Below are 13,143 nucleotides of genomic sequence, written 5' to 3'. Positions count from 1 at the left end.
TGAACTCTTCCAGGGATGCGGCATCTATAACTTCTCTGGGCAACCTACTCTAGCGTCTCACCACCCTTGAGCTGAAGGAAGATATGAAAGAATATGACAGTAGTCGAAACTACTGCAAGACTGACAATGAATGTGCTGGCCAGTATCTGACTGGCACTGGTAGAGTGTACCTGAGTGCTGTGGCTCCCCTTGTGACCAGAGCTTTATTTAGCAACATATTTTATTTTACCTCTCTTGTAATGTGACATTTTTGCATATTTGTTAGCCTTCTCCGAACCTAGAAGTCCTTCTAGAGAGGTGACAAAACAATCCTACAAAATACTCTTGTTCTTTGTCTTGCCTAAATAAGAATTATTTTCCTGTAAATGTGTCGACACTGTTGTTTGTTGTAGATGCTTTGGTATTGTGAAGGCAGTAATACCACCACAAACGTGAACCCTTTGATATACCTGAATTCTTGTCACCAAATTACCCTACCAGTATGGTAGGATGATATATGTCATGACAGCAAATATCCACACATATTTAAATGTGAAGGATCATCTTTATAATGGGGAATGAGCAAAACCCAACAAATATAGAAAGAGGAAAATCTGAGATTCTACTAGACACCCTCCCCCCTGCCTCAAATTCAGGCCGAAGTTGCTTCATCTGGGTTTCTTACTACAGTCCTCTTAATTTTGTGAGGGCACTGGGAACAGCTGATGGACTGCAAATTGCTGTGACTAGGGACTTGCTGATTGAGAGTGAGGTATACCTGGGGATGGCTGAGGTTTTGTGATAATTTGTGTAGCAGTCCTGAACAGATTTCTCTTGCGGCGTTCTGGGATGCTTGTAAGAAAGGAAGAAGTAGTACACGTAGGCTATATTCTTTGCTGATGTTTGAGCTGGTCCGTTTTCTCTCCAGAGGAGACTGATGGCATCTTGGAGCCATTGTGGGAAAAACCTGTAGGCCCTGGAGGAGGGCTAAGCGTCATGCAGATGAGGGACAAGCACAGACCGAATTTGTTATTGCAGATGTTGTAATTACAATGTAGTTACATTACTAGATCAGAAAATGTAACAAGATTTTGAATAATATGTTCTTAAGAAGTTGGTGTTTGTCACTTGAAGATGATCTGGTATAGTTCCAAAAATGCAGAGGTCCCAACTCAGTATGAAGCAGGTCAGAAACAAGAAGCTAATTAAAGCTGCGGTCAATGCTTTCTTTATTCAGGCACTGTCAAAGGCGAATTCATAGACCTAATGATGTTGTCATATTCTATTACTGAAGGTTGGACAGAGACATAGCTCAGTTCACATGTAAGCTGTTGCATTGCAAGGAGTAATGCTGAAGTAGGCTCTTGACAAGTTAAGACCATTTTGAGACAGGGCTGAAAATACGTTCTGCAGCTGTTAGGGAAAGAAACAGAAGACATGCTAGGCATAACAGACTAGAAATATATGGACCAATTTGTCCCTTGCTACATTGGCAAGAGCTAGAGGTGGTATCATAGTGCAATTTCCACTGTGTGCTTCTGCTGCTGAGGGGGCTGGAACTGTGATCTTTCTTTCATTCTTCATTCCCAACTTTCTTTAAAGTTGGACAGCTGTGCTGCACTGGTATAACCTTTCTGGTTGCTGGCCCACAGGAGGAATGTCTGCTTTCTCTTTCTGTGGTGGTTGCTCACTCTTCCTTCATTGACATTTGTTCATTGATTGTATGGAGACCTTATAGCAGCCTTCCAGTATCTGAAGCTGGCCTACAAGGGTGCCTGAGAGGGACTCTTCATCAGAGTGTGGTGATAGGACAAGGGGTAAATGGGTTCAAACTTAAACAAGGGAAGTTCAGGTTAGATATAAGGAAGAAGTTCTTTACTGTGGGGGTGGCGAGGCACAGGAACAGGTTGTCCAAAGAAGTGGTAAATGCTCCGTCCCTGGCAGCGTTCAAGGCCAGGTTGGACAGAGGCTTGGGCAACATGGTCTAGTGTGAGGCGACTGTGCCCATGGCAGGGGGGTTGGAACTAGATGATCTTAAGGTCCTTTCCAACCCTCACCATTCTATGACATCCTTTACCTGGCAGAAGTGTTTCAAAGTTCACAAACAAAGTTCACAAAGTTCAAAGTTCAAAGTTCACAAACAGGCAGGTTTGTGAAGCTGTGTTTGGTCTCTGCTACAGCTCAGAATGAAGTCAGTAAGATATTTAAAGTTTCTTGTTGGAGATGGCTCACATAAGAGGCTGGAATGATCCTTGTGCACCTTTGTAACAAAAAAGACAATGCTTGTAGTTGAGATGATGTTTTAGTGTAGAGGAATTAAATTATTTCCTGAAGCATGTTTGTTTAAATCCTTGAATTTAACTTTTAAACACCTCACCTGAAGAATTTATTGCATACCACATGTAGCTAATTATTTGTGAGTTAACCTGTCGGCATAACTGTGGTAATTCAGAATAAATGGAGTTGAAGAACCTTTGTTCATTTGTTAAAAAGGGAGATGCAGAGCTGTATTCAGTATTTCAGCTGTGTGCTGTGAAATAGTTACGGCTAATTAACATTTGACTTTCCTCTCCAATGTGTTCTGTGTATGTGTATTGGTCTTAAAATAGTACTTCTGTACTTAAAAAAAAAATCAGGATTTATATGGTGATCGTACTTGCAGGTGCGTACTGTTATTAATAAAGTTTTTCTGCCTTAAAAGTTAGATCACTGTCCTTCCTAATCTGTTGAAATTATACTAGGTGAAGAAAGTATGTTGTGCGAGAAGTTTTGTAGTAACCAGCAAACCTGATACCTCATCCAGATGCAGTCAGATACAGCACAAGTAATGATTTCAAACCACTTAAATCTCCTGAATTCATGCAGTATTTGAATACTGATAGATGAATGGCTTTAAGGACTTTTTTATTGTTGAAAAGTTACAAGGACTTGAAAAAGATTACTGGCTCCTAGCCAAGGAATAAGTTTTCCTGGCTAACAGTAGCTGTAGAAAGTGAAGGGTGGGTGTTCCCAGAAAGAATTTCATGGCAGCCACCAGTCTCCTTGCTGTTCTGGGATTTTTTTGGGTTTGGTTTTTTTTTTTTCACTGTGATAGTGTTGGAAATGCATCAGAGTATTCCTTCTGTCTGACTTTTTTGTCCCTTGTAGGTATGCCACAGTTTCTTTTTAGTGCTTCCTGTGAGGCATTGCGCTCTTCTAGGAATTTTGAATGTAATTTGTACCATTATAAAAATGAAAGAGAGTTGCATTTTAGGAAAATACAGTATACCTGTCACCATGGGTAGATTGCCTGATTTATTTGCTAAGATCTTGTTTAACAAGATGTTAGTTTGATATTTCGTTTCTCTTGGTGGAGATAGGTAGAGTTCTGCTTTTAACTGATGTATGTTTCCACTGAATTTGTAAAAGCTTTTTTATTTTTGAGACTTATGCTTTTCTCCACTTCTGCTCGCTGTATCTTGTGCTTTTCTGTTAAATTTGTATGAATCCCCCTCTTCTAGTACTTCAGGGATAGGCTCTACAAAACTGTACAATGAACTCAGCTTCGTTTTTGTAGGAAAGCAGGCTGAAAATCTTGTCCTAGAATCCCTGCCACGCGAAAGACAAAAATACACAACTGTCTTTAAATTTAGCTGTTGCCTATGATAGAACAATCCTGCCTTGCTAGTTAATACGAATGTGAGAGTTTCTTGAATATTTTTTGCAGCTGAGCTTGTCATCTAACTCAATAACTTTGTCTTTCAGTATCAAGATAAAGAGGAAGTTGTTTTATGGATGAATACAGTAGGACCTTACCATAATCGCCAAGAAACATACAAATACTTCTCTCTTCCTTTCTGTGTGGGATCAAAAAAAAGCATCAGCCATTACCACGAAACCCTAGGAGAAGCACTGCAAGGAGTTGAATTGGAATTTAGTGGTCTTGACATCAAATTTAAAGGTAAGCAATTGAAAGTGCATTTAGTCACTTAAAAAAATCGCAAACCCTTAAAACTTCATTTTGAACTAGAAGAACTGAAAGTTTATTGCTGCTAGCAACCGAGTGTATTTTGTATTGTTGCTTGAACCGCCCTGTAAGGTTGTCTACTACTACTGACTTTTCAGTTTACAGTAGTTTTCATCTGTGTGCCCTTTAGAGAAGATACTTGCAGCACATACAGGCTTCTCAGGTAACTGATGACATTTTATAAAGTAAAACTAAGGTTTCTCTATATGAATGATTAAAAGTATATTTACTGAAATTGATATTCTGGAAATACCAATTCTGAAGATGCAGTTGGAAAGGAGTAGCAAGGGTTCAACACTTCAGAGTTCTACCTTAACACAAAGTTAATTATTGTATCCTTCTGGTTCCTGTCTAGTTTAAAATACCTTTAATAAATACCTTTATATTATTGGCTCTAACTCATCATATGCCTGTCAGGATGGAGCTGGTCTGGTGGTTTTTGGTTTTTTTTTTTTCTTCCTGTTTCCTGCCTTCTCCCTCTTTCCATACTGTTCTCAAGATGACATTTAACTTCTTTTACAAATACATTTTTTGGTGTTAAGTGCTGAGTCTGCTATTGCGTAATTTCTCTGTGTGTATTCTTTGGCACCCAGAGTCCTTTTAGGTCTCTGGGTGCCAAATAATAACAGTCTTTTTGTCTGTATTGAATTTTAACATTTCTATGTTTAATCCAATTTGGGTTTCTGTGTATATATGTCTTTTTTTCCCTAGAGAGCTACAGTTCATTGCATCACCAGTGCTTAACTGCCGAACTTAAGCATAGTATCTTTTGTCTGAGCATTTGCAATCATGGGGCTTAGTTTCTGTAAGTTACAAAAGTTTTACCCAAAACTGGACATCTGCAAAATGTCCAGTTACTTTATTATAAGTAGGTTAAGTAGAATAAAAGATTACAAGTTTGATAAAACCATAAATTCTTCATAATTTCTTAAGTTGCATAGGGGATAGCATCTCTGCATTAAAGGAATTTGGAGCTGAATCTTTCCTTTTAAGAAAGGAACTGTACCTGCACAAACACTGGAAAACAGTCCTGTTACTGGTTTAGAAGACTTGTAGCCTGCTGAAAATTTTACTCAAGATGGGAGAAATAGTTTTCCTGTCCAACCTCATAGAAAATGCTCAGAAATGCAAAATGGAAAGAACAGAGAAGGCAACTGGCAGCAATTCAAGGTGTCTGTGAAGATTAAATAAAACTTCTATTGTGAGAATATGATAAATACATATTTTGCAGCCACTTATGTGTGTAAGTTTTACTTACTTTAATTGCCCTGTGTTTACAAAGAGTTTGTGTTATTCCAGTGACAAGTGTGCTCTCTAGATGCAGCACCAAATTGAAGACTTGAAGGTTTGTTAGTTACTGTTGTGAAGTATCCTATTGCCAGATTTATTTCCTAAAGATTATCCATAGTTAATTTATTCCCTTATTATATCAAATTTTTGCTAGATCAAGTCTTTTAATTTTGTACCTGGGAGTACTGAGCAGATTGTGCTGTTCCTTAGCTCACTTTTCGGCACTTAGATCCTGGACCTGTCCTTTTCTTTGTTGACCTGGATGTAGTAATTTAGTAATCTGTTTTTGTAGTGGAAGTGTTGAGATGATACCAGGGGAAGGAAATGAACTAGCTAAACATCAGGAACTGGCTGAAATGCTTGAAACATTTTCTGCTTTAGGGGTCCAAAAAAAGCTAGAGCCTCTGTTGTTCCGGAAGTACATGCAGTAGTCGGGCTGGCTTAGATTTATAAAATGTGTTGATAATCTTTTTTCCTGAAATAACAGATGAGATAGACAAAACTTTCAGTTAATCTTTTGTCTCCTCTTGTGACCACTGTGTAGTCTGTAGTCAGATATAGTTTAGCTTTCTGTCATTTCTGAGGGAAATATGCGACGTAGAGCATTGGACAGATCAGTTCTTCTGTGAATACAGTCTCAAATAGTTACGTAAAATACTCTTAATACTGAACTTAATGAGTTTCTGTTTTCATAATTTTTTAATCTAACAACAAAAAAAAAATACTTAACATCTGTTTTCTTAAACAAAAAGTACAACTTGGGTAATCCTGAACCTCCAGCTCCTTAATACATAGAAATTGATACCATTCCAATTTGGTTAAGTGAAGTATTTTGGAATTCAGAGCTACGGGGAGCCGAAATCATCCCAGACTAATACAGATTCAGAATGGTGGAAAAGTGCTGTGCTTTTTGTACCTCGTGATTGTTTTGGTTTTGATTGTGTCCCTGCCATACTAGTTTATCTGTTGTCTCCTATAGTTCTTTACAACAGGCAAATCTGTTTCCCTGAAGTGTTATTTTTCTTTCAGGTTAGGTGTTTCTGATTCACAACTGCTTGTGCCGATGTTTTAACACAGAAAGCTTTAGATTTTCTCTATTCTAAGTATTATTTATTGTGAAAAGTTCAATGTGATTTCTTTAGCGTTTAAGGTCTGGTCTTCCATTCAAGCTACATTTTTTTAAGTGCCTTTTTGCACCTCTCATTGGTTTACCAGTGCATACGAGGTATGTGGTTGCCATATCAGGGCATATTTCTCCACAGACTGGGCATGATGTAGTTCAAAGCAGGCTTTGAATGAGTATGGAAGAGTAGGGATTTGAAAAGAATCAGGTGTTTATGGCTTGTGAGTATAGGTGATTGATGTGTTGGTATATTTCCCAGCTGGTGGGGAACTCGTCTTCATCCATGTCCTTTGTTGCTTTTTAAAAATTTATTTATTATTATTAACACAGTGGTGCTCTGGGCAGATTGATAATCTCTATTGGACCTGCAGTGAATTTAACTCCTAACCAAAGTGGCTGCACCTCAGATGTTTTCTATAAAGCAGATGGTACATGGTAGCAGGTTGATGCCTAAGTATGTGTACATGAGCTGGGAAGCTGTCTATGTGCACTTCTAGATTTTTCCATTACAATCTGTGTCCTCTGGATAAAAGAAACAATAATCCCTTTGCTGTTAACTGGCATCCAGCAGCTTCTGTATCAAGAGGTGCTTTAGTATTTCTAGTGTTGGATCCATGAAGTGAAATCTGAATGGGAGTCAAGTCTATTTTACTATCTTTAATCTGCTATTGAAAGTATTAAAATATCCTCCACCCAATTTCATAGTAACAAGTATTAATTAATTGTAGCAGTAATTATTATTACGTAATACAAAATTATGTAAATTTATTGAAATCCAGTTCCCCTTGATATAAAGGTTTTTAAAGTAAAGAAACAGAGCAAAAGATTGCTGAGACTCATTTTTTACAGACTTGAAAACTGTCATAAACCCAGTACAATTTATATCAAATGCATGTAGAAAAAATTTAGACTTCATAGACAAGCCCTTAAAATTTAGCATTTGTATAAAGAATTCTTTTCCAGTTTGGTTGTTGAAAAGTGGTGGTAGCTCAATTTTTTGGCGACTCTTTAATGGTAGATCTTATTCTTGGCTAAAGTGGTGTTCACTTTTTTTTTTTTTTTTTTTAAATAATTATGACTGGATTATATCAGTAAAATGGATTTTTTTTTTTTTTTTTTAATTTTTTTTTTTTTAAATAAGTTTTATCTGGTTGTGATTGATCCATGCTCCCACTGCTCCACCAGTGGTTTAGAAGTTGCTGCAATGAAACTGAAACAGAGTTGTTGGTAATTTGTGGTTTGGTGGGGCTTTTTGTTGGTTTGTTGTGGTGGGATTTTTTGTGTTTTGTTTTTGTTCTTGTTTTTTCTTCCCCCTCTTTCTTTTGTTCTATTTAATTAAAGATTATGTTTTGGCACCTGTAGATTCATACGTTCTTAAGAAAAAGATACAGCTTCAAGGAATGTCAAGTCTATAACATCTACAGCTGAAATAATTAGGACCTGCTCAAATAACTTTCAGTAATCATTTAAGTGCTCGAACATGCATTTAAATACCTAACCACAGGGACCTGCTTTTCAAAATGTTGGCGTTAGCGTCTGAAAGACTTGTAGAGATTTTCTTTGTAGGTATGTGAATCAGATCCAAGTTCTGAGTTAACAGGTAATCATGTTTTTCCTCATGTGTGTTTGGGATTTTAGCAAGACTAACAACTACAAGTATTTTTTCCTCTTTAAATGAGAGTAGTAAGAATTAAAAAAAAATAGATTTTATTTGGATTTTATACTTCTAGATTTTTATCCTCTGGAGTCAGTAAAGGGGAATTAAAATTGTTCTAATAAATTGAATTCTGCGATAAAAGACAGTTCCCTTCTTCTCAACATAGTTTGACTAAACAGCAGTAGCAGGTAAGTGTGAAACTTTGTGTTCATCATGTGGGAAGAATTATTTAGGCTGCAGCTGTCATTTACTAACATAAGTAAAACTGTCAATTCAGTCAGTGGACCTTGCCTGTGTTTTTGAAATAGACTAAGAAAATGATAGCTCTGCAGAAGTGTATTCTGAGAATGCAGGTTTGCCCTTGAATGTTTGTAGTGGGGCAAATCTACAGTGTATTCAAGAATCCATTAAGTAGTGTTTCTTTTTGTATTTAAAAATGTGTTATGTGAAAGGGTAAGTGCAGCCATACAAGATAGCTGGATTTCCCTTCTGTTGCAAATATGAACAATGTTCTTCTTGTGTTACAGGTCTCAAATCTGTACAAATATCTTTGTGAAGAAAGTAATTGAGTTGTTAATATACACTTCGCTTGTCAAGCTAAGCCTAGAGTAATAATGCTTTTTATGTAATATGTCAAGTTCTTTATTCAAGCATTCTGGCATCCTCTACGTTACACCTGAGACCTAGTGAATTATTAAAGTTTTTGAACCTTGGATTATAGCAGCTTCAATTAGAAAATTAACTTTTGGTATTGTCATCCAATAACAAGTAGAGAAGATTAAATTAAAGGGAAAAATCCTTCAATTTTTGCTTATTTAGAAATATTACTAAATGATCGTACTTCCTATTGAGAACTCCTTGCCTAAGACTTCCTTTTGCAACACCTCTAGAAAATGACAGCCACTCAGGATGATGTTCAGTGTTATACTAGAAGATGGTTGGATATAATGAGGTTTTATATGGTTTATATGTTTGAATAAAACCCAATTGATCTGACTGTTCATAGGAAATCTGAAATCTGGCATAACTGCACCAACTTTTGTAATGGGTCTCGCTTTCATACTCTTTTAAAATTTGCCTAATGTGCTGCTGACATTACCAAAGCGATAATACATAGCAGATGTTACCTCTTCAGCATCCCTGGTATAGACACAGCACAAAACATACCTCTAACTTCACAGACCTCTTGGATGCACACACAACCGTAACTAGTATAAGAACTATCTAACATACGTAAAACTTTAGATCTGGTGAAGTTGTAATGAAGTAGACTTCAGCTTCCCCAGCTACAGAATGCTGTTTTAAGCCACTTTCATTTAATCGTATAACACAGTGGATTTAAGCTTAGCCATATAATCCTGTCCTGTAACTAAACGACAGCTTCAGTATTCTCAGTGGCTGGAGAAAGACACTTGTCTTCATACCTTTGCCTTCATTCATCTTTTTTAGGGGATGTGAGAGGACGTGTACTATAAGGTATGGCAGAGGGTGAAATCATGTACCATATGTAAAGTCATGCCTATGTCTTGCAAGAATTGAATGAGGTAGTTTCTAATGATTCTGCTGGGGGTTTGTGTGTGTGCACTGGAGTATCTTGTAAAGTAGTTCATCCACAGTTGTTTGTAATATCTCTGTGGTATCTTTTGGTATTCTGAATACTGTGAGTAAAATCTATAAAAATGGATGAAGACAGTTTTTTGGTGGCACGCTGCTGTCTGCAGCTGGTTGGATGTCAGTGCAGTCATTTCACTTCAAATGATATTTTAAATGTTTTTTTGTTTGTTTCATTGTGGTTTTGGTTTTGTTTTTTAACAGCAGTAAAAGCTACTGTTTATATCCTAAAATATTAGGTGCAGAATGGCTTTTTTTGTTTGTTTCTAACTGAAAAGTGGCAAATTTCAGGAATCTGAAAGCCCATGGAATAACTTGGTATTAGGTTGCAATCTAATACCACATTTGCCTTGGTTAATAACTGAAAACAAAGGCTTCTGTGTTCAGGCTATAAAATGGGAAAGGTCTCTAAAAAGGGGATTTGTAGTTCCTGTGATTTTAATTTCACTAGTAGCACTTGCGCCTATCCCTGTGCTTCCCTCACTTGTGCTGGTAGCGCTGTGCATGTGGGTGAACCAGGCAGAAGAGCCACCTAAAACCAGTGTGGCCTCCACATCAGATCAGGCTTCCATGCTCCAGCACTAGGTACTACTTCATTTAAGACCCTCCACCACTTTCTTTTTTACCTTTATTTTAATTCACAGTATATTTTGATTTGACCTCTCTGTATTGAACAATTCTTTGTGAATTAAAAAATTTAATATTAGAAAGGTGTTATCCTTTATTTGAGATTAGTATGAAACTGCTAGAGACTGACTGATAATAAAGTACCAACTATTTCCAAAAGAATTAATCCTACTTTAGCAACAAATTCAGAAGATAGGGATTCTGATTTTTTTTCTTCTAATTAATGTCAAGATGACTCAAAAAATGTGTTAAAGTGAAAAAGTGCCAAGCAGAGGATTTTTCCATTATATTTTTTTTTTTTCTTCTTGAGAAGGATAGTCCAAAAAATATTGGATCCAACTCAGTAGAAGCATAAATGCAAACTGAGGCCTGGATTTGTAAGTCTGTGTTTTAGCCGTGGTGCCAACTTTAATGGCCTTTCTCCTGAATGTGCTAGTACAGGTCTTGAAAATGTAGTCTGTGGTCTAACAGTCATCTCGGGACACTTGTGGGCCCAAATGGTTTTGTTATTCTCTGTTTTTTTTTTTTTCTCTCAGCAAAAGTTTTATTGTCTGAAAAAATGATGGTTTTTTCAGTGAAAAATTGAAGCTTAGGGTGCATTTGTGAGATTGGGGGGGAGGGGGGAGAGAGACAACAAAAATAGAAAAGACTAAAGTTTTCATGAGAAATAGGAGAAAGAGATGCATCCATTCTAGAATAACAAAGGGCACTATTTTCTGAAGGGCTGTAGGAAATCACTGCAATTATACAGGACTGCTATTGGCTGTTTTCTTACTGTCTTGCTTCACCAGGCTTTACTTCAGTTTTGCCTGACCAGACATACTATTGAAAATGTTTTCATTTTTCTCATTATCTGAGAAATAATGTTTTATGTTGGAAATATTCTACTTGCTGGTGCATTTTCTGTGCAGGTGATTTGATTTTCTTTTTAAATTTTATATTGCAGTTAGCATATAGGAGAAAGTAAGAATTTGGTACAGATTAGAGCAGTACTCGGGGCAGCAATTAATTTTATCTACTAGAAATAGGTCCAGTGAGAACAAAAAGGAGAGAGGGGAGCTGGAATTATATGCGTTCACTTTGTTTCCCTTGAAAACATTTGCTAAGAAGCAGATGGGGGGGTTGTATCTAAATCTGTTGCTGTCTGAATTCTTGTAAATACGAGCCCTTTTGTCTTTTTTTTGCTTAAAAAGGAAACATTAGGGAAGGAAATTGGGATGTGATAGAATGACTGCTAACTGAATTACTTATGAATTGTAGATGGGCAAAAACAGCTTTCTGGCTTGAAGAAGTGGATTTATTTCCAAATGGAGCCTATTGTGCATTCTTTGAGTTATTCCTAATTTTGTCTTCTGTCCTTTTTTCTGCCTTCACCTGATTGCTTTGTTTCTTCCTTTATTGTAGTTTCTTGAAAATTGTTGAGAACTTCAAAAAGTTTTAGTTTTTACAAACAGTATTTCTAGTCATTGAGACTAATTATCCTAAAATGGGGAGATAATATTGTACATAGTGTTAGGTATTTGTTAATAATTTCATACCACTTGTTAAAGTAAAAGAGGTCTCATGGTCTGTCCAGGCAAAGCTGCCACCTGCTAATGGATCTTAATTTAGTGTAGGTGAAGTAGCAGAAGGATACTTTGAAACCTTTCCTTATCCAGTCTGTATGAAGCTTCTACATGTGGAAGGGTAGAATTACAAAAACAATCATGTAATTGCTTTAATGGTTCCTTTTAAAATGTCCTTTGTTACCTACTTGAGGATAGCCAAGAGGAGTTAAAGACTCCAGCAATGTCCGGTCCTCCGTTTGCTTGCTTTGCCTTCCCTTTGAGCCAGCTCATTAATAAATCATTAACTGTGCTTTATATATTTTTTTTTTTGCAGAGGATGTAATGCAGACTACTTACTGTGAAATTGACTTGGACAAAGGAAGAAGAGATGCATTTGTGTATGCCATCAAAAATCACTATTGGTACCAGATGTATATTGATGACTTGCCAATATGGGGTGAGTGATATTATGCAGAAACAGCTTGTTTACAACTACAGGAGTCCTGTGCTGGTGGATTTCATGGAGTCATTTAATGACTAAGCTTCGTTAGCTCACAAGTATGTAGAAGTTAGGTAACCAAATAATACAGAGAAATTGAAGGATTGTTGCATTGAAAGAACAGTAGGATGGCTTGTACTAGTGAATTGCAGAAATAATGAAAAGCTGTTTTGTTTCTCAAGCACTGGTTTAATAATGCCAATTTCTTAGGGTTAAACCCATTGAAATGTTGAACTGAGTGGTAATTAGATATGTCAGATAAAAGATCCATGTTAATGTGTTATGAATAACAACTTTTGTAAAACTCAATGTTTAAGCAGTATTTTGCTAGTTCTTGTGTTTATTGCTAATGCAAGAGCTGTTTGATTTACTTTTATGGTAATTTAGTCACTTTATAACAGTTTTGCATGTGCAGTCTGTGGTCGTATGAAGGAATTTTATTTCACTTCTTCTCACACAGTTCTTAAAATTGCTCTTGTTGAGTGTTATTAATCTGGGTTTAAAGTGCCTGTGTCTTGAATAAAAAATTGTGTCCTTACTGCCATTGTCTCCTAAACTCTCTGCTTTTTGTTTCTCCCTTGTAACCTGTGATCACATACCTATTAAAGATTGCTCTGAAGATTGCACTTTGCATTGATAGCAGTCAGTCAAGCCCCAAAGCCCTAACCTCCCTGTTGTAGATATAAACTGAAGGGAAATGAAGAGCACCACAAAATGCTTTGTTAAGGGAAGGTCTTTGTTTGTGTTCCGTGAGAGAGGTAAAGCCATCTAAAATAAACAAAATCCCGCAACACTCTCAAGAAT

At 36.7% G+C, this 13,143-nt stretch overlaps 1 protein-coding gene across 3 annotated transcripts in view; it reads left to right on the top strand.

The window, feature by feature from the left end:
* TM9SF3 (transmembrane 9 superfamily member 3) overlaps nt 1-13,143 on the top strand; it is a 50,146-nt gene that overhangs the window by 6,441 nt on the left and 30,562 nt on the right. For 2 of the 3 annotated variants that reach the window (XM_030485766.1, XM_030485768.1), the window contains exons 2-3: nt 3,724-3,919; nt 12,175-12,297. In XM_030485766.1, coding sequence (XP_030341626.1) covers nt 3,724-3,919; nt 12,175-12,297 — 319 coding nt within the window. Of the gene's footprint in view, nt 1-53; nt 493-3,721; nt 3,920-12,174; nt 12,298-13,143 lie in introns of those variants that run through there. The other variant, XM_030485769.1, reaches the window with a different exon arrangement.

Source organism: Strigops habroptila, chromosome 5, assembly GCF_004027225.2.
Source record: "Strigops habroptila isolate Jane chromosome 5, bStrHab1.2.pri, whole genome shotgun sequence".
Lineage (NCBI taxonomy): Eukaryota > Metazoa > Chordata > Aves > Psittaciformes > Psittacidae > Strigops > Strigops habroptila.
This window is presented reverse-complemented; position numbering and strand designations above follow the sequence as displayed.